Source organism: Aspergillus pseudotamarii (assembly GCF_009193445.1).
Source record: "Aspergillus pseudotamarii strain CBS 117625 unplaced genomic scaffold BDV38scaffold_80, whole genome shotgun sequence".
In the NCBI taxonomy this organism is placed as follows: Eukaryota; Fungi; Ascomycota; class Eurotiomycetes; order Eurotiales; family Aspergillaceae; genus Aspergillus; species Aspergillus pseudotamarii.
In genome coordinates this window covers 2,088-24,747 of record NW_022475094.1, presented here as the reverse complement: position 1 = coordinate 24,747, position 22,660 = coordinate 2,088, and the positions used below count along the sequence as shown (strand labels likewise).

The 22,660-nt window shown below is 50.2% G+C and overlaps 7 protein-coding genes across 7 annotated transcripts; 3 read left to right on the top strand and 4 right to left on the bottom strand.

The window, feature by feature from the left end:
- Positions 1–28: 28 nt before the first annotated feature.
- BDV38DRAFT_287591 (beta-mannosidase mndA) lies at positions 29–3,047 on the bottom strand (the record flags this gene model as incomplete). Its single annotated transcript, XM_032060905.1, has 5 exons — positions 29–2,328; positions 2,386–2,612; positions 2,666–2,746; positions 2,805–2,811; positions 2,867–3,047. 5 exons carry the CDS (start codon positions 3,045–3,047, stop codon positions 29–31), a joined length of 2,796 nt encoding a protein of 931 aa, XP_031908619.1.
- An 861-nt stretch (positions 3,048–3,908) lies between these two features.
- BDV38DRAFT_207190 (thiamine pyrophosphate-dependent dehydrogenase E1 component subunit alpha) lies at positions 3,909–5,865 on the top strand. Its single transcript, XM_032052541.1, has 5 exons — positions 3,909–4,128; positions 4,220–4,407; positions 4,461–4,522; positions 4,586–4,795; positions 4,869–5,865. The coding sequence occupies exons 1-5, from the start codon at positions 4,025–4,027 to the stop codon at positions 5,634–5,636; spliced, it is 1,332 nt and encodes a 443-aa protein (XP_031908618.1). The 5' UTR covers positions 3,909–4,024; the 3' UTR covers positions 5,637–5,865.
- Positions 5,866–6,094: 229 nt separating this feature from the next.
- BDV38DRAFT_274968 (CCR4-NOT core ubiquitin-protein ligase subunit MOT2) lies at positions 6,095–11,988 on the bottom strand (the record flags this gene model as incomplete). Its single annotated transcript, XM_032057936.1, has 6 exons — positions 6,095–8,361; positions 9,269–11,076; positions 11,133–11,501; positions 11,582–11,697; positions 11,804–11,870; positions 11,936–11,988. 6 exons carry the CDS (start codon positions 11,986–11,988, stop codon positions 6,095–6,097), a joined length of 4,680 nt encoding a protein of 1,559 aa, XP_031908617.1.
- Positions 11,989–12,412: 424 nt separating this feature from the next.
- Positions 12,413–13,658, top strand: BDV38DRAFT_260690 (complex I 30 kDa subunit family protein). Its single transcript, XM_032055955.1, has 3 exons — positions 12,413–12,609; positions 12,674–13,323; positions 13,377–13,658. Exons 1-3 carry the CDS (start codon positions 12,456–12,458, stop codon positions 13,425–13,427), a joined length of 855 nt encoding a protein of 284 aa, XP_031908616.1. The 5' UTR covers positions 12,413–12,455; the 3' UTR covers positions 13,428–13,658.
- A 170-nt stretch (positions 13,659–13,828) lies between these two features.
- On the top strand, positions 13,829–15,506 carry BDV38DRAFT_207076 (BUD22 family protein). The gene is made up of 2 exons (XM_032052540.1): positions 13,829–14,205; positions 14,317–15,506. The coding sequence occupies exons 1-2, from the start codon at positions 13,975–13,977 to the stop codon at positions 15,445–15,447; spliced, it is 1,362 nt and encodes a 453-aa protein (XP_031908615.1). The 5' UTR covers positions 13,829–13,974; the 3' UTR covers positions 15,448–15,506.
- Positions 15,507–15,727: 221 nt separating this feature from the next.
- On the bottom strand, positions 15,728–19,917 carry BDV38DRAFT_274965 (uncharacterized protein; the record flags this gene model as incomplete). Its single annotated transcript, XM_032057935.1, has 11 exons — positions 15,728–16,721; positions 16,800–16,970; positions 17,023–17,657; positions 17,707–17,792; positions 17,880–18,148; positions 18,215–18,292; positions 18,420–18,517; positions 18,783–18,820; positions 18,891–18,920; positions 18,958–18,994; positions 19,075–19,917. 11 exons carry the CDS (start codon positions 19,915–19,917, stop codon positions 15,728–15,730), a joined length of 3,279 nt encoding a protein of 1,092 aa, XP_031908614.1.
- A 462-nt stretch (positions 19,918–20,379) lies between these two features.
- Positions 20,380–22,375, bottom strand: BDV38DRAFT_207057 (proline dehydrogenase family protein). The gene is made up of 2 exons (XM_032052539.1): positions 21,488–22,375; positions 20,380–21,430 (listed from the first exon to the last, which is right to left on the bottom strand). The coding sequence occupies exons 1-2, from the start codon at positions 22,069–22,071 to the stop codon at positions 20,575–20,577; spliced, it is 1,440 nt and encodes a 479-aa protein (XP_031908613.1). The 5' UTR covers positions 22,072–22,375; the 3' UTR covers positions 20,380–20,574.
- Between the last annotated feature and the right edge of the window lie 285 nt (positions 22,376–22,660).

The following is a 22,660-nucleotide window of genomic DNA, read 5'->3' as shown; positions in this document are numbered from 1 at the left end:
TACATGCCTAAGCTGCTAGTAGTTCATACTACTTCTCAAGCGTCTGATTCCACAGACTCTGCACCGTAACCCCCTGCACCCACTTCCCATCGGTATTATCCTCCTGAACCGTAAACCCAATTTCCTTCTTCTGTCCAGGAAGCAACACGAAAGCATTCTCATCAAAATACCCCACCACATCAGCCGGATAGTCGAGCCAAGTGTATAGCGAGACACCCGATTTAGCTTCTACCGTGAAAGCCTTCGACTTGGAATCATACGATAGTTCAAGTCCGGGATCCATCAAGGCGAGATCCTTGGGGAAGACTGGTGTGAAGTGGTTTTGGTGGGTGAATGTTGTTTTCTCGTCCGAGTTAGGGAGATGTCCCTCGCCCGACAGGGAGAGGACAAGTATGGCATCCTTCGGATTGGAGAGGGTAAGATTCTTTATGTTGGTACCATATATCTTGGTGGTGTTGAGCGCTCCGACGGTGAAGGGAATAGACCCCGGTGTGCCCGCATTGCGGGGGAGAGGCTTGCCTGACAAGTCCAGCCAGGTTAGGTTTACTTTGCCCTTTGCTGATTCCCACAGATCTGACGTCACGTAGAGGTCCAGGTCACCTGTGGTGTAGTTCCAGAATGGGGAGACGATGACGGGTTGGTAGATGTCTCTGGAGACGTAGTGGAGGACCTTCCATCGTCCGCCGTATTCAATGCCGGCCCATGATGGTGCTTGCCATATATCTTCCAATTGCCAGTAGAGAGAGCCGAGTTGTCGCTCGGGCATTCCGCTTCCACGGCGATAAAACTGGATTTCGGATTTGTACATGTCGGCTTGGAAGAGTTGGGTTGCGTGGCACCAGGCGCTGAAGTTGGCGATCGAGTCTAGCTTGTTGGGAATGGGGTAGTACCGCTGCACTGCAATTGTCATTTCACCCATACCTAGGGATGTGTTGTGGAAGTTGTCGGTAAAGGTACCGCCGGCTGGGTAGTGATGGTTGCGAAGCATAACCGTGGTGCTGTTGAAATGGAGGTCTTCGGGGTCAACGGCCTGCTGCCAGGTTTGCAGGCTAGGCATGCTGTGGTATCCGAATTCATTGGCGAAGCGACCTACTGGGTAGACATGCGAGTTGAAGGAGACACTGCTGTCATAGTTGTAGAAGTCGGTGTCGCCGTAGTAGGATCCAGGTGTGGTATTGTGATACCGTTCCACCATGGGCACGGAAGCAGACAAATCGACGTCGAGATAGCCTTCCGTTGTGCTACTAGGACTGTAGGTGATGGATCGAGTATTTTGGTAAACCAAAGGCAGAATGAGACTGATATACAGCTTTTCATATTCCCCAACATACTTCGCGTGTTCCTCGGGAGCCTTGCTTTCGACCGTTGGAAGCATGAGTGACTCAATCTCGTTTCCACCTGCCCATAATGCCAGCGAAGGGTGGTGGTTGACACGACGAACGTTGTACACAACTTCAGCGGCGACGTTCTCCAAGAACGCATCATCGACCGGATACAAGGCGTCGCTAAATTCAAACTCGCTCCATAAAAGAATGCCTCGTTCATCAGCTAGATCGTAGATGAAATCGTGGAGATATATGCCAGATGACCAAACACGCAGCATATTCTGGTTTCCAGCAACAACCGCATCGAACAATCGGGCCATTCTCGCCTCTGTAACCCGTGGCCAAAAAGCATCTGGAGGGATGATGTTGGAGCCTTTGGCGTAGAATTCATGTCCATTGACTTCGAAATGCCAGTTGGCACCCGGGGCAATGCCTTGAGCAAGCTGGGCATCTGTGATGTTTCGTTGATTGAGGAAAATCGTGCGAAATCCTGTTCTCTTGGTGACATGGGCCAAGGTTTGATTCTGGTGACCAGTAACAGTGACAGTTATGTTATAGAGATTTTGGTCACCAAGACCCAGTGGCCACCAGAGCTTCGGAGTCACTCCACCAAGGACTGCAACACCGGTAACAGAATTTCCAGACACAGTCACATTGCCTATCCGCTTTGATGTGAGGATCTCACCGGACTTGGTGTCTTTGAATTCAATAGACATAGATGGATTAGGGGGAAGAGAGCCAACAAAGTCAATGCTGGCATTCACGACCCATGGCTGGCTTTGGTCGGGAGGAAGATGGTTGATCTGTCCTTTCCGATAGATGTCTAAGTCTGTATTCAAGACGTGGATATTTTGCGCCTTTGGTAGTTGCACGATATAAGCAGGCTTCCAAGGCCCAGCGGGTGCAAATGCAGGACCCCAGTCCCAGCCAAAATCCGACTGTTCCTTACGCATGAACCACCGGTTCGGATATTCATAAGTCTGCTGAATTCCATCGGGCCATACTAGGGGAGCAGGTTAGTGCTGTGCAAAGGGCAGAGAAACACTTTTAGGGCCCAAACCTGGTGAGTTAGGGTCCTTGGCAATTGCATTCACGATATTTGGCGCACTACCAAAATTAATCTTCAAGACGGGATCCTCGTTGCAGCCCTCTAGGATCTGGGAGACATCGAAAGAATATTGGCGGTATTGGTTATTCGTTGAAGCGACGTATTTCCCGCAGAACTCAACTGTCGCAAAAGTGTCCAGTCCGTCAAAAACGAGCCAGGTAGACTCGGCGTCCTTTAGTCTATTGAAAATTAGATTGGTCAGAAAGCCCAAGTAAACAAGGTATTCACTCACAAATCCTTGATACCATCAGTGGTGTAGGTCCAATTAGACTCTGGAATCCACCGAAGGTTGAAATCATTGAGTCCATGGTACCTGGGCCAGTCCAGTTAACGGAGGTAACCTTTGCCGACGAAACTACGCCATCACTTACGGGTCATCTGTGATGCATGTTAGTTGTATGCATGGCATTTCAGGTGAAATAAAGTAACTCACCAATAACACCGGCGTTCAGCAGGTCCAAATGGGCATGGGATGGAAGACTTCCGGGTACGGTATGATTCAAGCTTTCGCTACTGAGAGTCCACTTTTCATTACTCAGATCCCGGACATGCTGGCCCAGTGCAGTGGGTATGCTGGATGCCACCAGGGCCGCGGCCTTCGCTGTGAACCGCATTGCGAGACTGCGGGGTCGCTACCAGGTTTGCTTTGGATCCTAGTTAAGAAGGATTGACCATTTGAGGGGAAACAGGTCCGTTTTATAGTTCGCTAAGTATCATTTCAGTCACTAGCTGTCTACCAGCCGTCATGCAAGGACCCCAATATCTCGTCCCACGATTCGGATCACGGCATAGAGTAGACGGATGCCAAACCGTGTTGAAAAAGGGAAAGTATCATGAGTGGGGGTTGGGGACAGAATGCTTGTATCCACAGTAGCACGATCGCTGCATGGAGCTCTTCCAATGAGATGCGGATAGGAAGGCTGCGGAGTCCCTCACTTGCGGCGGGGAAACTGATCGGCGGTCAAGGGATGCTTGGAGGTCGCTGTCGGAGAAAAACGTCTCTTTTCTTCCCGGCCGGCTTGCATTTCTCAAGGCATCCAAACAAGTTTCTCGTTGCCGGTGAGGTGATCGGATGATGGAATTGAATGGTACAGAACCCCGAAGCCGTCCGGAAACGGTTCAACCTGTTCAAGGAGTTCTCCGGAGTGGAGTCCAGTATAGATATATATTGGAGTCGAGACCAATCGTAGGGGTGGAATCGATGGAAACTAGTTCATAATTGTCGTCCGGTTGAATATCCGTCCCCTTCTCAGAAATGAGACCCATAATCCTCTTGAAGCCAAAAGCCAGGCAATTCAACATGCAAGAATTGACTGGAGCAAGAAAGATAAATGATTGAATGTCATTCAAAGTAAACATCTATGAGATCAGGTGATCAGATCCAGGACAAACAAAACAAAATGAACAAACAGGATCAAAGAAAAGAAACCGATCGGCTAAACACGGTTCGGCATGACGTCCAGGGCCGAAGCCAACCGCTTCCTCCGCATTCCCCAGAAAGAAGCCTTAAGATCAACGACCCCAGGAAATACCCCATATCCCTCTTCAACTGAGGTTTCCTCGACGATTGCCTTCTCAGACCATTCTCACAATGTCGGCACATCTTTTGAGGCGCATATCTCGCAATCCCAGGGCTTTGTCCAGGATTCCTCAACGATGGAGTAGTTCTATCTCTCAGCGGCCAGGCTCGGACCGGTAGGTGAAGCTGATAAACATATCCCCCTCTTCGTAAACCCAGGGAATTGTGTACAAAGGGCAGTCATAGCTGATGTATAGATGCTTCCAGTGTCCGATTTCCTGGTGCCGTGAACAGTAAATTCACCACCGACATGACATTCATCAATCCCTCTGAAATGACCAATATCCCTACATACCGTGTCATGGATTCCGACGGTGTATTGCTGGACAAGAACCGGAAGCCCTCCGGAGTATCAAACGAAGAAATCTTAACATGGTACAAGAATATGTTGACTGGTGGGTTCTCTTAGCCTCTGCTTGCACCATGAATTATTATTGACACCTCTTAGTGAGTGTGATGGATGTGATTATGTTCGAGGCTCAAAGACAGGGCCGCCTGAGCTTCTACATGGTATGTAGCTCCAGAGTTCAGTCCAATTGAAAAACACACCGAACTAATGCTTCCCCTACAAAGGTGTCTGCCGGAGAGGAAGGTATAAGTGTCGGATCGGCCGCCGCATTAACACCCGACGACGTGGTATTCGCACAGTATCGCGAGACAGGCGTCTTCCAGCAACGGGGTTTCACTTTGAAGGATTTCATGAGTCAGCTTTTCGCAAACTGCCATGACAACGGCAGGGGACGCAACATGCCGGTGCATTATGGTTCCAATTACCCTCGCATGGTGAGCATAGCAACCTTATACACCCTAATCTACCACATGATACACAGTCGGGATCCAAACTCACCTCCTCCAGCACACCATCTCCTCACCCCTCGCAACTCAGATCCCGCAAGCGTCTGGCGCAGCCTATGCCCTCAAACTAGAATCTCTCCAGAACCCCGACACCCCACCACGCATCGTGGCGTGCTACTTTGGCGAAGGCGCCGCCAGCGAAGGTGACTTCCACGCCGGTCTCAACATCGCCGCGACCCGGTCATGTCCCGTGGTCTTCATCTGTCGCAATAACGGATATGCCATCTCCACACCCACACTGGAACAATACCGGGGTGACGGCATCGCCAGCCGGGGAGTAGGATATGGCATTGACACGATCCGCGTTGACGGAAATGATATCTTCGCCGTCTACGAAGCCATGCGCGAAGCACGACGCATTGCGCTCTCCGATGGCGGGAAGCCGGTGCTTATTGAAGCAATGAGCTACCGTGTCTCGCATCACAGTACTAGTGACGATAGCTTTGCGTACCGTGCCCGGGTAGAGGTGGAAGACTGGAAGCGGCGCGACAACCCCATTATCCGGCTGCGGAAGTGGCTTGAGAACGAAGGGTTGTGGGACGAAGATACGGAGCGTACTACGCGCGAGCAGCTTCGGAAGGAGGTGCTGAAGGAGTTTGGAGAGGCGGAGCGTGAGAAGAAACCTCCTCTTCGGGAGGCCTTTGAGGGTGTGTATGAGGAGTTGACGGAGGAAGCGCAGGAGCAAATGAAGGAGTTGAAGCGGATCCTCGAGACTTACCCCGAAGAATACGACCTTCGGCAGTTCAAGGATGGTATCAATGGGTTATAGATTGTCGGCGATCTGCTTGTGAGTACATAGATCAAGATATCCCGTATAGTAAAATTCGATCATGAAAAAGCATGCCGTTCTCTTTGTTCAATAGTGCTCTCATACTATTATCAACCTTGACTGAAGGCCTGACTAGGGTTAAACGTAAGACCATGAGCAACGAGAAGCATTAGGTAGCAGAGTATGGTACACAAACGAATGTATGTCCAATGCTAATTGCAGAGCCGCAGAGTTGGACTCTAAAAACCCTATGTAACTACCCCATTTCCTTGATTCCCGGATACAAAACAATGTCTTTTCAATGAATGCGCCTTTTGAACCTTCTAACTCCAAGCAAGTAAACACAACGCTCATGAGTTTGTACAGTAATGATACATAGTTTACAATTCCACAGGGAAATGCCATATTCTTATTTTACAGATCCAAGCATAGCCTTGCCCAAGTTCTCTGGAGGCAGCTCATCCCTCAACAGAAGTAGCCAAAGCTTGCTGTGCGAGCTTCTTGTTCCGCTTGACCAAAGCATTGAGTTTCTTGTCAATGGAATCAAGGTCTTTGCGCGATGACTCAAGCTCCTTCTGCGACTTGACAGCAAACGCACGAAGCTCCTCATCCGTCATTCCAACCACGTCATCCAGGTCTGGCATATTGCCCATGACGACACCTGCAGCTCCCAGCATGTGCTTGGCGGTGGCTGCCGCAAAAGACCGAACGGAGGTGGCAGTGGCATTCACCAATTCAGCGGTATTGGCAATGGCCCAATTATGACTGCGAGTGCTGTCCGCCTCCATGGCCGAGAGAACGTTCGGTGGTGTAGGAGTATCAGAAATAACCGCGCAGTCAGGTACAGTCATATCGCCAGAGGGTGATGCAGATGAAAGCCCTGTCGAGGTTTCATCCACCCAGCAGATATTAAAGTTTTCGGGTGTAGCGAAAAGAGCATCAAGCCCACCACCACGGTTTGTCACGTCAGGTTCCGTGATTGATGTCGGCGGATACTCGGGGAAGGGATCAATGGCAGCACTGATGCGCTTCTCAAGCTCAAGATAACGCTCTTCTTCCTCAGGACCCAGATGGCGAAGAACACATCCGCGAGGAGTGATCAAGCAGCGATACTTAGTCAAAGTGGAATCAGAATTGATCCGAACTGGTTCTCCACGCAGTAATGCTTTGCGGTGCTCTTCGGTTAACTCGACAGGCTGCTTTAAGATTTCATAATCGTCTGCAGTGCACTTCATGTCCACACGTTGGGTCAGGTTAGGTGGGTTGAACAAGGGATGAGCATTGAGATCCAGATTGCCCGCCTTGTGGAGCTGAGCGAGCAGCATCGGCAGCGCAGAAGTTCGGTCCGAGAACAGCTCCTTGATTGGAACGCCAGCAGCTTCCGAATCCTTGATCAGCTGCTCAATGGTGTTGTTGGAACGCCACGCTTCTGCTGCGCTCTTTTGTGCAGGTGTCTCCTTCTCTTCGACAGGGCCGGGCTTAGTATCCTTTGTAGCCTTGTCCTTCGATTTGTTCTTCTTCGTCTCAGCCCGCTGATCAGCCTTGTCAGTAATTTCTTTCCCACTAGTATTGGGCTTCGCAGCTTCGTTGGTGTTGTCCGGCGTTGCGGTAGTTGACTCAGGGTTGCTTGTCGGGGTCTTCTTGGCTTTGCGCTTCCTTCCGATAATAGGCGCCTGCACTGGCTCCTCGGCCATAGAAGACACCGCCTCGTGCTTCTTGGCTTCCATCTCCTTGGCCTTCTGTCTACGTTCTTTCTTGGCTTGGCTCTTAGTCATGGCACGTACAGGCGCAGAGCCAATCCTGGAAGACGCAGGAGGAGAGTTTGCACGGGAAACAGACGCAGAAGTATAGAGATCAGCTTCCGATCCAAAGTCACCAGGAGTATCAGGTCTGCTTATGGAAGATATACTGGGTCTCCTCGATCGCCCCTTAGCCGCGGCGAGCTGGGATGAGATGGACTGAGTGGCCGAAGCAGGAGGGGGCGTCTCAGTCTTCGGAGTATCAACCACGCGAAGAACCCTGGGTTGACGTGGAAGCGAGGAGTCAGAGACACGTGAAACTCCAGTCAATGGTGTATTTGGGCGAGAACCGATGGCAGACGCCGGGGCTGGGACTTGACTGCTAGCAGCTTGGGCCAATTGCTCGCCTTTCAACGGAATGCTATCCTGGGCGTGAGATGTACTGAGGGGGATATCCAGCTTCATAGCCTTCCCTTTTGCCGTTGTGGATACTGACTTCTCTTCAGTGACACCCCCTGACTTCTTGCTCGACTTATTATCAGGGGCAGCTGTCAGGTCATCCTTGGCTTGTGAGCGAACTTTATTAGCTGATTTCGGCACTGGCGACCCCAAGGAAATTTCAGAAGCATTCTTAGCTCGGTTTGAAATGGCTACATTATCTTGGGTATTTTTAACGTCCGGCGACTGTCGACCAGAGACAGTCTCCTGAAAGCTCTGGGAAGGTGTCCCAAGTCTATTGAAAGGAACATTCAGGCCAGGTGGAACAGAGACTGCAGAAACCGGGCTGGAAGGGTTCAATGGACTCTGAAATAATGCAGATGCAGGATGGGCATGAGGTAAGGGAAGGCCTGGCGGCAATGTTGGAGTACCGGCGCGTGCGGAGCTTTGGGGTTCAGTAGGAAATTGGGATCGGCCTAGGAATCCAAAGCTGTCTACCGGACGCTTGTCCTTTGCGGTGGCACCGAGAGGAGGAAATTCCTCATCAACTAGTTCACATATGTTAGCATAAGTTTGCAAACATGTGTGGATGGCAGAAGGTCTGTTGGAACGCATGTAGAGGTAGAGGAACAAGAGAAAAACAAAGGCATCAGCAGAAGCAAAGAAGACACTTTAAGGCAATTCGGACACTAAGAAGGACCAAGCGGGCAGCAGGCTCTCCACAACACAAGAATAAGGCAAGCGATACGAAAGGGCAGGCAGCTTAATTACAAAAATGGCCCGGCCACGTTGACCAGGCAAATACATATGGTAAGGATCTCTATATGAACAATAATTGTGAGAGATTGGTTTCAAATAGAGGGCCCTTCTTCGTTATGACAAAGCCAGGGCAGGGAGGTTAACGTACATAAAATCATGACCAGACGGAATTGGTCACCAAGACGCTGATATATCAACCCAGCTTGGATGCAAAAAGAACAGACATACGATGTCCAGCCAGCCAATATGGGCCCAGACGACACGAAGTGTCTATGAAATGCGCCGAGGCCTCGCATCCATGGGAATATTGGAGGACAAGAACGATTATGAACGGAAAACAAAAAACAAAGGTTGAATAAACATAACGCCAATGGTACGCCTAGCCCGAGAATCTTGTTCTTTTCAGAGCCGATTGCTTAATGCTTCGTTGCAGAGTGGAAATATGTCGCAAAGTTTGAACATGGAATCAATATGAGAGAACTGAACAAAACGCATATCCTGCCCCCCATCTAGAGAAACATGATATCATGTCATGAAGTTAAAGAGAAACACAATTCGCATAAAGGGGATGGGAAAGGGTAGTCATCATAATAACAGGGGGAAAAAAAATTGAGAAGAGAGAACATTATAAGAAGGCGAACAACCATCACCAGCGGTTGAAGCCGCCTCCGTACATCATAGTGTGATTGTACCCACCTTGACCCTGACTCCCGTAAAGCGCTTGCCCAGCAGCAGCATTCGCACCCACCTGGTGCATCCTCGCCTGCAGGATACTCGGGTCCGCAAGATCTACTACACCGCCTCCACCGGAGGAAGTGTTAGCGTGTCTGTGCTTCTTCCCCTTCTTCTTCTGCTTCTGTGGCCCAGACTCGGAGAAGTTCCCCGTCTGAGAACCATAGAAAGAGCTGAGAAGGCCATTGGCAGGAGTCAGGGGAGGGGGAGTTTGGTGCTGTTGGAGGAAAGGAAACATGAACTCACGCTTAGCGGCATCCGGTGCCTGTAAACCACTAGCATTTGTGCCACTACGGCTTCGCAGCAGCTCGCGCATCAAATCCGGGTTGGCCTCCTGCTTCCCAATATTACCAGCCAAGCCAAGATTCGAATTTGTTGTAAAACCGTGACCTTGAGCAAACATTCCTCCTCCACTAATGGGGGGTGTGCCGGCCGTCTTCAGGCCCGGAGGTGGGCCCTGAACGCCGCTGGTGTAGAAGCTGCTAGTAAGCCCATGTTGAGGACTGGGTGCGGCAAGTGGGTTTGGAGTCCCAGATTGCATCAAGGAAGCCTGTTGGCTTAGCATCCGCACGTTGGGAAGATTCTTCGATCCGGCATCATTGGTGAAGGAAAAGCGAGAGTTTTGGCGGTTCTGTGCCTGCAAAGCGTTAAGCTGTGCCATCTGGGTCTGTAGAAGGCCTTGGCGAACAGCAGCCTGATCCAACGCGGCAGAGCCAAGTCCACTCTGCAATGGGTCCACAATGCCGGCCTGTTGATTGCTAGCAGATTTGAGTAGCATCAGTTGTTGCTGTTGAAGAGGGGTCAAACTCCGGCCAGCCAGATTCAGTCCCTGAAATTGATGACTCGACGCAGAAACTGGGGAGCCGACCACCGAGTTCGTTGTAGTACCCTGCTGTGAAGGCGGCTGGATAGCACCGTGTGATTCCCGGGAACCACGACCTCTCGCAGGATGGGCATCATCCGGCTCGCCACCAAGCTGGAGGCTGCCGCTCTCCCTGGTTTCTTCTTCAACAGCTGCTGACTGAAGCAGCTCTTGCTCTCGCTTTGCACGCTCTTGTTCTGCTTTCTCCCGCATAGCCCGACGCTTTACGCCACCGTAAGGATCAATGAATGAAGGATGATTCTCGATGAGAGCAACTTCATCTGCCGGCAGACCAGCCGCCGAAAAGACGAACTTGAAATCAGGAGAATTAACTGCCTTAATCAAATTTTCAAACAGAGGAGTTTCCGGGTCAGCGGGCGGTTGGGATTCAGAGAGAGAGCTGGGTGTCGAAGGCTGTGTCTCTGGCAGCGGAGTTTGGCGGCGTTCTTGAACAGGAGTAGGTTGCTTCTCGGCAAGCTTCGGTTCCTCTGCGGTGGTCGCAACCGTTACACTCGCGGGTCGTGGACTCTGAGACGCTTGACTAGCTGTAAGGCTTGCCCGTCTTGTGCGGTTGATCACCGAGTCCTTATTCGCCCAACTTGCGGAGGAAGGAAGGGCAGACCCATCAGGAGGGCGGCTGCTACCACCATCATCTTTACTGGGCTGGCGGCGCATCGGTTGCGACAGCGGCATTGCGGAAGAGCGGGCGACATGTGGGGGGATCGTATGACTGGGTCCACTAGGCGCACCATTCGGACGTTGACTGGAAAGGGTGTTCATAGAGGAGAGATCCTGCCGACTATAGCTTTCGCTGTCCTCACCCGTCTCGTGTAGGAAGGTGCAATTCCTATTATGGCACTGCTCGTTGCGCAGGAAGGAGGAGCAATACTTTGTCGTACCGTATTGAGCCCTAGTCAAGTCAATAATCGAGTTGTTCTGTAAGTAAGTAGTCGTAAAGCGGCGTACCTTAAGACACGATCACCGTTTACAGATCCATCCACCGAAGTAATACAGGTTGCGGCATCCGACTTCCTTGAGTACGTAACGTAGACGCCGATGCCTTGATTGGGGTTGCCACCGGGCTTCGCCTTGCTGACAACGATCTTTTCGATCTCTCCATATTGGCCGAAATAATCCCGTCCGCGAAGCGTCTGGAGGAGCTGGCTTTCGTCGCGTATGGTGGGGTTGAGGCCAATCACATAGACCAGGTTCTTCTGCACGACCCTCACACCAGCCAAGTTCTTCCGACTCGAAGCCTCGATCTCGCGCTTTTCCGCCTCCTTCTTCTTCGCAGCGGCAGCCTTTCGATGCTTCAATGCCAAGTCCGCTTTAAATCTGGTTTGCGGGATCCGCAGTTAGCGCCAAGAACTGCCGAAAAAGCAACGTCTCAAATCGCAAGGGAACTGTGCACTTACTCGTCTGCATCAGGAACCTTATACTGTATGGTGCTCTCATCGTAAACCCGTCTGCAGTTGGGGCAGCGGCCTTCTTCACTGTGGGTTTTGATATTGTTGTAACAGAATTGGCAAATCTGGCCATTTTATGTCAGTGCCTTGTTAGGTCGCATACGGGGGGTCGCGAATGTCGTTCGGTGACAACCGTTGTCAGAATGGCGGGAGAGTGGGGAGGTAACGTACCTGATACCCACAGGGACAAGGCTTAAAGTTCTTGTCGGACAGGTCGAATTCCTCAATACACAGGGGGCTACAGAAGAGCGTCATTGTCAGCCCAACCATATTCATATTGCAGCCCAACAACGCAGAGCGTACCAGAACTCGTCGTCATCATCAATGACGGAGTCGATCTGTTGGCGATTTGACATGGTTGCCGAATGTGTGTGTGTGGAAAGGTATAATCTAGAAAGACGATAGTCGGATTAAAAGACCAGTACTCATCAACCAACACGGGGCGGAAGGAGGAAGAATATAACAGAAAAACGTATTAAGGTAGACTAAGAAACCCTCGGGACAAGAGAAAAAGAAGAAGAGGACGAATGATTGAGGGAATCTAAAGAGAGATCGACAACGTGGGGAGTAACAGACGCGGACCAGAACAGGGAGAAGGAGGAGAGACTTGGAGGCGAAAGAGAAAGAGAAGTGAAGCTTTGGTTGGGTTTGCACCCGTTTGCTACGTTTGCAGGCCGCCCGAGAGAATGCGTGGCTTATGTCAGCGTGCACGTGATACCTCACGTCCAACTTCGAGGAAAAGCTCCCTGGGAGTGGATGACGAGCATCTCCGCTGTCTCCCCTCCACCTCCCCGTTGCCTCTCACCCGCAATTGCCATCCACAATGGCCTCTGCTCGTTCCCTGATGCGGTTGGGCACCGGCCGCTCGCTGGCTTCGGCCGCGCGGTCGTCCCGGATGTGCCGTCCTTTCTCGACGACCCCTCTGCTGAAGGAGTCGATTCCCGAGCCTCCTAACATGCGCCAGGCTCAGCGTCCCCGTACGTGTGACTTCGGACGATAGCCTTACGCTGGGACGAATTGCAATTGACTGACTATTTACAGCTGAGGGTGCCCTCCGTGCCCCCGTCGTCAACCCTGCCGACAAGTACCAGGACAAGGCCGATGCTCTGCACCAGTACGGCCAGTACGTCATGTCCTGTCTGCCCAAATACGTCCAACAGTTCACCGTATGGAAGGATGAACTGGTCATTTACGTTCCTCCCTCCGGTGTTGTCCCATTGATGAGCTTCCTCAAGTACCACACCGCCGCCGAATTCACCCAGATCTCCGATATCACGGCCGTCGACTTCCCCACGAAGGATCAGCGTTTTGAGGTTGTCTACAACATGCTGAGCGTCCGCCACAACTCCCGTATTCGTGTGAAGACCTACGCCGATGAGGCCACCCCTGTCCCCAGTGTCACTGGTCTGTTCGAGGGAGCTCTTTGGTACGAGCGTGAAGTGTACGATATGTTTGGTGTTTTCTTCACCGGCCACCCTGACCTGCGCCGTATCATGACCGATTACGGTTTCGACGGCCATCCTCTGCGCAAGGACTTCCCCTTGACCGGATACACTGAACTCCGATATGACGAAGAGAAGAAGCGCATTGTCATTGAGCCTCTTGAGCTTACGCAGGCATTCCGGAACTTCGAGGGTGGTACTGCCGCCTGGGAGCCTGTTGGATCGGGTGTTGACAGAACCCCCGAGTCGGTATGTTGGTTAGAACTCGCAATGGAGTTGCTTTTGCTAACTAAATGGACTAGTTCAAGCTTCCCACCCCCAAGCCCGAAGAGAAGCCCGAGGAAAAGAAATAGAGCAGTGTATTCGTATTTCCTTTCCTGTTTGTATGTACATACGTCTACGAGTGAATTCAGTGCAATTGTTTGGTCAAGAATTTATCATGTACGGAGTAAGAAAGAGAAGAAAAGAGAGAAGAAGAAAGCCACCACTGAAATCGCATATAAAATCCAATTGACCCTCAACACCGAAAATAGTTTAATCGATAGCTCCAGCACCCTCGTCCAATCAATGCACCCCGATTTATAAGATAGAAATAAAAGCAGATAAGGGCCACTAGTGAGAAAATCCTTGTTTAAAAAAATACGTAGAAGGAAAGCAACGGCATAAGTAGAGCAAAATCCACTTCTTGGCACGGGCATAAATCCGCATCATAAAAAAAGAAAAAGAAAAAAAAGAATATTCTAAGACCCCGTCAACCTGACCTCCCAAACTTAACAACCAGAACACCAACCAACAATATCCGAACTCATTATTCCCTTACCCGCAAATAATCCAACACTTCACAAAACCAGAAAGCGAAAGAAAAGAAAAGATAAGAAAAACAACATCAAATAAACCAAAATGCCCAAACGCAAACTCTCCGACGTGGACTCCGGTCCCAAGCGCACCTACAACGTGCAGACGATGCGCCTGACGCAAAAGTTCGAGCAAGGCGTCGTCCTGCTATCGCGCGCACTGAAGGTCGCCAAAGGCTTCGAGAGACAGAAATTATCGAGGAGAGAAAAAACCGCCAAGTCGCAGGGGAGCTCTGAAGCGTTGCAGAAAATTGTGGAGGAGATTGCTTTTATCAAGGTTTGTCTTTTAACCTACCTTTTCTTTTCTCTTCCAAAGTTGCTGGGACTTACGCGCGGGATATACTGCTTAATGGGGTTGGTCGTATGCTAATTACATATGGTATGGTAGAGTCTTGATCCAACCGCTACGGCGCAAAAGTATCTTTTTAAACAGCTGTTCAAGACGAAACGGATCTCCGAGGCGCCTGCTTTTATCCAGTTTAAAGAATCGAAGAAGATTTCTGCGGAGGGGCCACAGAGTACGGCCGAAGCGAATGTTACTGCGCGATTGTATAAGTCCAATCCCGTGAAGAATGCGTTTCCGAATATTATGACCGATATTAAAAAGCTACTAGGGGTGGAGGAAGTGGCTGGTGGTAAGAAGGAGAAGGGCAAGGAGACTGGGTCAAAAGAACGTGCGCCTAAGACGAAGACGGAACAGCGGGCTGTATCCGTGTCAGATAGTGAACCGGAAGATCCTAGAATAGCTGCGGCAGCTGCGCAATTCGATGAGGAGGGCGGAGAGGAGAGAGATGAAGGAGATCAAGGAGATCAAGTTATGAGCGATGTGGAGAGTATGGACTTTGCGCAATTTGATTCAAGGCTTGCGCCGGGCTCGGATGATGAGAATGAGGATGGTGCAGATGGTGCAGCGAGTGACGATGATGATGATGATGATGATGATGGCTCCGATGGAGGTGTGAATCTAAAAGCGCCATCTGCCATGTCTATCTCCCGATCTCCATCACCAGACTCGCCGCCGGCTAAGAAACAGAAAGCCAAGAGCAGCACGACATCAAGTGCCCCGGCTACCAGTACAACTTTCCTGCCTTCCCTAACCATGGGTGGATACTTTTCCGGGTCGGAATCAGAACCAGAAGACATCGATGGGCAGCAACCACGTCGGAAGAATCGAATGGGACAACAGGCGCGTCGTGCCTTGTGGGAAAAGAAGTACGGTAGTGGAGCAAACCACGTAAAGCAGCAACGGGACCAGCAAAAGAGGAGTCGGGATAGCGGCTGGGATATGCGCCGCGGTGCAACGGATGGTTCTGAAGGCCCGAGGGGAAGGCGAGGTCAGGGACGAGGTGCAGCTGGGAGGTCTCAGCATGGTGGGGACCGTCCTCAGCGTGGTCCTCCTGCACAAAGAAGAAAGCCCGAGGATGACAAGCCCCTGCATCCTTCCTGGGAGGCAGCCAAGCGGGCTAAGGAGCAGAAGGCTACGGCTGCATTCCAGGGTAAGAAGGTCACCTTTGATTAAACATATACCCGCCTAGATGCGTTGCGTGTCTAGTTTCAATCCATTTCAAGCGTTTGAGGATTCTGCTTCAATGAACAAAAGCATTCGGCATATACTATCTAGGTATCTTGTATAAACTGTAGAGAATCGACTACTATCGATAGAAAATATTCAACGATTGCATCGCACATGAAATGACATCGCCACGCTTAATAAGACGAATAATACTCCCCAATACGCATCGCGAAAAAAAAAAAAAACATATATATAATATGTACCCAGGGCCACGGGCTAGATTAAATCAATCACTGGTAAATTGCATCCACTTGGTATCCGGATTGTTGATGTCGCTAGAGAGGCTTTGCTGCGCATCGGGTTCAAAGCAGGGGATGGCGGTAAACTCGTCCAATTCTTGCGGGAAGTTGGACACAAAATGATCGAAACCAAAACGAGGCATTTGGGGTAACGAAGCCGCATGAGAGGCGGAATAGTCCGATAATGTGGTGATTTCTGTATGTGCGACGTCGCCTTCCATAGGGTCGTTGCCACCGGAAGTGCCGGTCATTGGAGTAACAGGGACAGGTGGAATGCTACTCCTTCCAGCCGGATATTGCTCTTGGAAAGGAACAAGCTCGGGCGACATCGGTCCAGTTTTCCAGAGCATTTCCCAATTCTTGAAGCGATCATATGCTGACTCCATGGACCCGGTATTGTCCGGTGCTTGTCTTTCACTCCAATCCTCGAGACGGCGAATGGCTCTCTCAAGGGTCTCAATCACACTAACAGCAGAGCGTGCAGATCCCACGCCCATTGACATAATCTTGATTAAAACCATGCCCTTTTCAAGCGCTTCCCGTAACCGCTCGGTTCGTTTCGTCAAACTCTGTGCGAGGATAACAAGGAGAGCAGCACGGCAAGAGCTGAATTCAGTGAACGATGCCCGAGCAAGACCGGATTCATCGCGGAGTAGCTGGCAGAGATTAATGATTTCGAGGGCAGCTTCTACACAATCTGTGATAAGTGTCGACCTATTCTTTGAAACGCCTGATGGTGTCTTGAACGGTTGGGCTTGAGGGGTGGTTGCGTTCAGTATCTTCATGCTGCTGAATAAGAATGGGCGCCCAAGGAAAATGCGAGTCAGGCAGTAATCTAGCTTCAAGTGAACATTGGAGCGAAATAGTGGTCCTGAGGGGTTCAAGTCTCGACAATTGGTCTCTTCTGGCAGTGTAGCCCACCAATCGACAAGGTTCTTCCGCAAATTCAGTAATCGTTCAACGCAATCCTGCTGTTGACCCCTGCGAGATTTTCGCAAGACAGATCTTTTCATGGCGTCAGCGAAGGTCTAAAGCAGAAAAGATAAAGTGGATACGCACATCTCGTTGGCGACTTCGCCAAGTTTAAGAGTTAAAGTGATCAAAGTTACCATATTGGTATGGTTTGAGACCTGCCCTGTCGGGTTCAAGCCCGGAAAATCAACTGGCATCGCAGCATCCACATCCGAATCTGACAAAGATACGGGTCGCCCGTGGAGAATACTGACACGCCTAGAACAGAGTAAGTATGGAGTTTAGGATACAAAGGCAGAGGATTATTCACTTTTCAATGGTGTAAGCTGTCCAGAAAACTCGATTGCGGACCTCGATCATCCGAGGGGAGAGTCCTTCACCCTGGTATCTCCGGTGCATGCCATTTTGGATAGCCATTTTAAGGGCTAGACCGAAGTAAGTGTAGCAAAGGCCCGAGGTGTCGAGAGGTAACAGGTAAGTTCCGATCAATAAGCAAGCCTGTACACTCCGAATGGAGACTGTTGCAAGGATATCCGGAACCAGCTTCGAAGCGAATTGATAAAAAGTTAAGCCGACTTCATCTTCCGAAAAGTGATGATCCTCCATGGATGATAGGTCGGCCGGCGGCCGATTGACGGGAATGGCCGATTCCATATGAGCAAACTGCGTCCCGACTGCCAGGATCATGAGTATCGAACATACGGAGCCAGCATCATTGGACGACAGGCTTGATGGGTTAGTATAACATATGTTCAACTTCTCTCGTATCCAGTCTTCTTCCACATAGAAATTATTGGTCTGCGCGTGTTTGAAAAATATTTGAACAAGAAAATCGGCTACGAAACGTGGTGGCAGGCAAGTCACTGATGCCGACACTAAGGAGGAACCCGATTGGAGCTGTGTCGCACGCCATCGCTCTTCAAATGGGTCTGTTTCAGTAGAGGCCTTCTAGAATCAGCAAGCAGTATGACCAACGAAGGAGTGGTGGCTTTACCTCTGGTGCTGCCGTTTTCATCCATTCATCTATCTTCTGTCGAATTTTCATGGACAAGTTCAAATAGGAGAACTCCCCGGAATACTCTGCAGTCGCTCGAATCAGAAAATGAACCAGCGCACGAAGCTGTGTCTAGCAACCAAAAAAAAAGAAGTTCGGGTGATAGCACGCACGTGTTGTATTATCTGGTAAAGCCTTCACCATATAATCCTCATCGTCGATAGCCAAATCCTCGAAATCCTCCTCATCAAGGCGAATCGAAGGGCTTGCATCTGTGAAAGAATGGCGATGTCTATGTTTCAGCTCCTCGGCAGTTTTACGGAGGGACTGAATATCAAAAGAGATGTTCGGAACATAATGCTGAAGGATCCGTTCCATGTACCGAATTCGTTCCGAGTCCACCAGGTTCTGGCGACTGAGGCCCGCGTTCCGTTCGAGGAGACTAGATATACAATATACTATAAGTATTTCGAGCTCAGAGGCCAAGAAAAAGGTGTAGGGGTCGTACGAGATCGACGAGGACCGAGCGACCTTCTCCGCATGGTCGGGGTGTGTGAAGACGCATTGGCGGCGATAACGCAGACATCTGCGACAAGGTACTCCTCCTTCACATTTTTCCTTCACTCTGCGACATCCATCACAACTGGAAATCAGGATTGGTATGTTAGTATATAGAGGTATCCCCCGGACGATTAACTAGGATTAGAAGCCACGTGCGACAGCTACTTACGCTCGAACGGCTCGTTTGCGGTTTTCTTCGGAGACGCGGGGTCGTTTCTGCTGACCGAGTCCAGCTGGTGTTGGTAGACCACTGTCCATGGTAAACTGTAGGGCAAGAGGTCAAGGGGGCCAGAATAAACGAGGGAGCATGGTAAGGATATACCAATGATAATAAGAGAGGGTCGGGGTGGAAGTTTAGGGTGCAGTGGCTGCCGGGACTATAGTAGTCATGGGGGGAAGAAGGAGAAAAAGTACCCAAGCGTACGGTTTAGTTACTGACATAATTTTGCCTGATTGGAAGTTCGATTGAAATTTCCACTCTGATAAGCACGCGGGTACAATTACCCTGTCATTACACCGCCCCGCATGAGAAGATCACTGAATCTGGGGGGAACTTGGTATTGTATCCGATACCAACCAAGCCTAGTATTGAAATCAACCATTGTACTCCGTACTGTATGTACAGATGTATATATTTCCATCCTTCTTATCTCCTACGTATATGCATTGGACGTTGGGTGCAATATTTACTTCGGATACTGACTCCGTACAACTGAACGGCATTTATCTTTTTTAATCTATCGTCTTTTCCAGGCACACTATCACTTACACTACCTCCCAAATGACTCCCGTCTAGAAACCATCGACCTCCATTCCCAATCCCTGTTCTTTACCAAGATCCAATAGGGTCTTTCCGATGGTGAGATCCATGATTCCCATGCCCACGCATTTAAATACCACGTTATGCGTGTCCGAGACAGGGATCGGCTCGGATTTCCCGAGCTTCCCATACAGTTCTCCAATCTCAATCAACTGGTCCTCCTTTACGTGCGCATCGATCAGCTCACCCGACTCTTCCAGGCATGCCTCCTTCGAGTCGACGTAGATTTGGTGCCCACCCGAAAAAAGAGTTTCCGTATCAATCTCTTTCATATGAGGCTTGTACGAACCAATGAGAGAGATAAATCGCTGCTTAAATGGCTGGAGGTAGGAATAGGGGAAGTTAGGCTCCGTGGAAGGTGTACAGCTAAAGATAACGTCGCAGGCTGCCAATGCAGCTTGCAGTTGTTCCTGATAGTCTGGTGTATCCTCTTTCGCGAGTGTTGTAAATGTAACGCCCGGATGAGCGGATTGCAGCTCTGCAATAATATCTTTCATCTCTTCCAGCCTCTTACGACCCCGGTTGATAAGCGTAATGCTGCAGACTTGATCCGGGACTAGGAGAAGCGCAAGCCGTGCGTGCCACTCGGCCTGTCTTCCAGAGCCAAAGATCACGATGTTCTCCTTCTTCAGAGAATTGCAACGAACAAACAGGGTCATAACCGCAAGGGCAGTGCGGAAGGCAGTCACTTCGGTTGCGCTAAGCAAACCTAGCAATTTGCCCTCGGGAGAAAAGATATTGATGACTGCGGTAAGGCCAAGTGCCTGAGAAAGGGTTACGATCTTGATCCCTGTGTTTGCCGTATTCGAAGTCGGCATGAAAAGCGACATGTTCTGGTCTTTGGTCATAATCGATGTACGGAGTGGTTGGTGGATAAGCCGCTCTGACTCTGGAATTGTCGTCTGAGACGAAACGTCCACCAGGGATTCAGAGAGAGCATTGAGAAGTGTATAACATTGTTCCCGATTCAGCTCTCTAAAAAAGCGAGCAACGGCTGGTTCTGGCAAAAGATACATTGTCAAGGTATATTTGCTGTATCGTTTGGTTCGGTCAGGGAAGAGATATGTTGAATCAGTTGATTACGCTATTATGAAGCCAAAGGTAAGGCAAGATTCACGTCGAACAATGCACGGGAGTAGTTTCCAGGTGGGCAATGGCAGCGCGGGGCTTTATCTGGACGATTAAATCAATTCCGCCGGGAAAATGGATTCTGCGGGGGTGCTTAATTTCCCGGCGGAAACGATTTATGGGATTACACACTCTCTTACAATAGATATGAGATAAGAACCAGTGGACAACAGATGAATCTAATTTCGTTATCATTCATTAATTCGCCGAACAAGAGTCGCTAACGCCATCTATATGCAATTCGCCCAACAGAGCGTGAGGGAATCAATCAAAATGCCAACAACATGCGAACATGGGGATCACGCCAAAAGAAAGAAATGAAAGCTAAGAGTGATGGAAGAACAGGAAAGGAAAGATGATCAGTTGCTGCGGCGGAACGCCAGGCGTGCCCTGCGCTTGAGCTCCTCAAACATCGCCTCCTGGGATTGCTTGGTGCGGCCAACAGCTTCGGTGTTCTCAATAGCGCGTCTCATCAGGAAGCCCATGCACTCCTTGACGGATCCCCAGGTCAAAAGCTTGAAGACATTGGGAGACTCCATAGAAGCACCCTTCATCACCTCCGCACTCTGGAAGCCTTGCAGAAGTTCGCAGCTGACCTCGTCAGCCATTCCCTGGAGCTGAGCATAGGACAGATCAACACCGTGGTTCTCTCCCTTCATCGCCTGCTCAGTACGGAGTGCATGTGCTTTGCGAACGGAGTCCCGGTTGTGGGTGGCGATGATAACGTTAACAGATGGCAGGTCCGTCTGGTGCTTCTCAGACGCAGACTTCAGCATTGAGTTGTACTTGCGGGTCAGAAGTGCCTCCACAACACCGTCGTAGCACTTATCCGTTTCTTCCTTGGTGGACCAGATCAAGTGACGAGGCTCAGTCTTGAGGTACGCGCCACGAACCAGCTTGACACCAAGAGTGTAACCTTCCTGGCGGGACATTTCAAGGTGCTTGGCAAGGGTTGCCGGAGTGGAGCAGAGATAAGCCTGATAAGTGTTGTAGAAGATGGCACGTCCAGGAGTCTGAGAGTTGCAGTATTTCTGATACTTCATGGTCCACTCTTCAATACCCGGCTGGACGGCCTGCTCCTCCGCATCCACGAGCAGGCGCACGTTCCGCGAGATAGCCAAATCGCAGACCTTTTGAATCGCACGGTCCATGAACTCGGTTGGTGCAGCCTGACGCTGCAGGACATCAAGCGCCTGAACACCCATGCCGGTGAATCTATCTCAGTTAGCTTGCGTTCGGGTTCAATATAAAGAATCGAGACAAAGAACATACTTCAGGGCCACGAAGTCTCCCTCCTGCGCCATATCGACGGTCTGCAGAGTTCCATCCAGCCACATCTGGATTTCCTCGCGGGCTGCTTGCTCATCCTTCGGGTCCACATTGCTCTCTCCAACTAGGACCTCCTTGGCATATCCAAGCAGCACACCTCTGTATCCAAGACGTTTAATGTCTTCAATGGACCGTTGGACTTCAAGCTTATTTTCGCCTGCGTTGAACTGTTTGTAGATGGTATGCTTGACGAGCATATTGAGCAGAGGGTTCTTGGCCACATCCAGAACAGCAGTCTTAGGATGCGCCAGCATCGACAGCGTCTTGATGCATGGCTTCAGGAGAAGTGAAGAGGATGAGACGGATAGAATCACGAGGGAGCGTAAAACCGATGAGATGGGAAGCTTTGCCAAAGGGGAAGCATCCTGCTTGGGAGTCTGAGGTTCTTGTTGCCACACATTGTTCGTTGTTGTTGTCGAAGTCGCCACCGACGACTTAGGATTGCTGGTGCGGCTGACGTATCTGGGGGTCAGAACGGAGGAAGGGGTGCCCGCGAGAGGGCGCAAAGGACGGCGAGCTGCTTTCATTGTGGTGGTAGGTGTAGAGCTGGCTGTCTATTTGTCGAGGTATGTATGTATGTGTGTGTGTGTGTGTGTGTGTGTGTGTGTGTGTGTGTGTGTGTGTGTGTGAACAAGTCAAGCAGACAGGATGATGGTTAAGTAGGGAATAAAAGTACGGAAATATGAATAAGTACTTCCGGAGGAATCCACCGTAATTGAGGGGGAAATTTTAGACCGGTAGCTTTCCATGACATTTTTTTGATCATAGTTAAAAGTCATGATGCGAGATAGACGGGTAAAGGGGGTTAGCCGGTGAAAACCGCAATTGCACAGCCGGTCTGAAGAACAAAAAGATTGTTGGCTGGTAATGACTAAAGAATACCTGACGTGTGACGTTCGCGTGGTGGCGCTGTTAGTGAATATTACACCCCAATACCGTCACGCGAAAGTTTTTCTTGCCCAGATCTACCCACACGCATCTACTGGATTGGTTAGTATGGGATCGACTAAGATCGACGACTAGTACTGTACAGACTACAGTGTATGTTCTAGTTACAGGGGCCTTATTCAACTTTTACATTCCGCTTGAGGTCAAAGCCAAAATCCAATTTTGAGC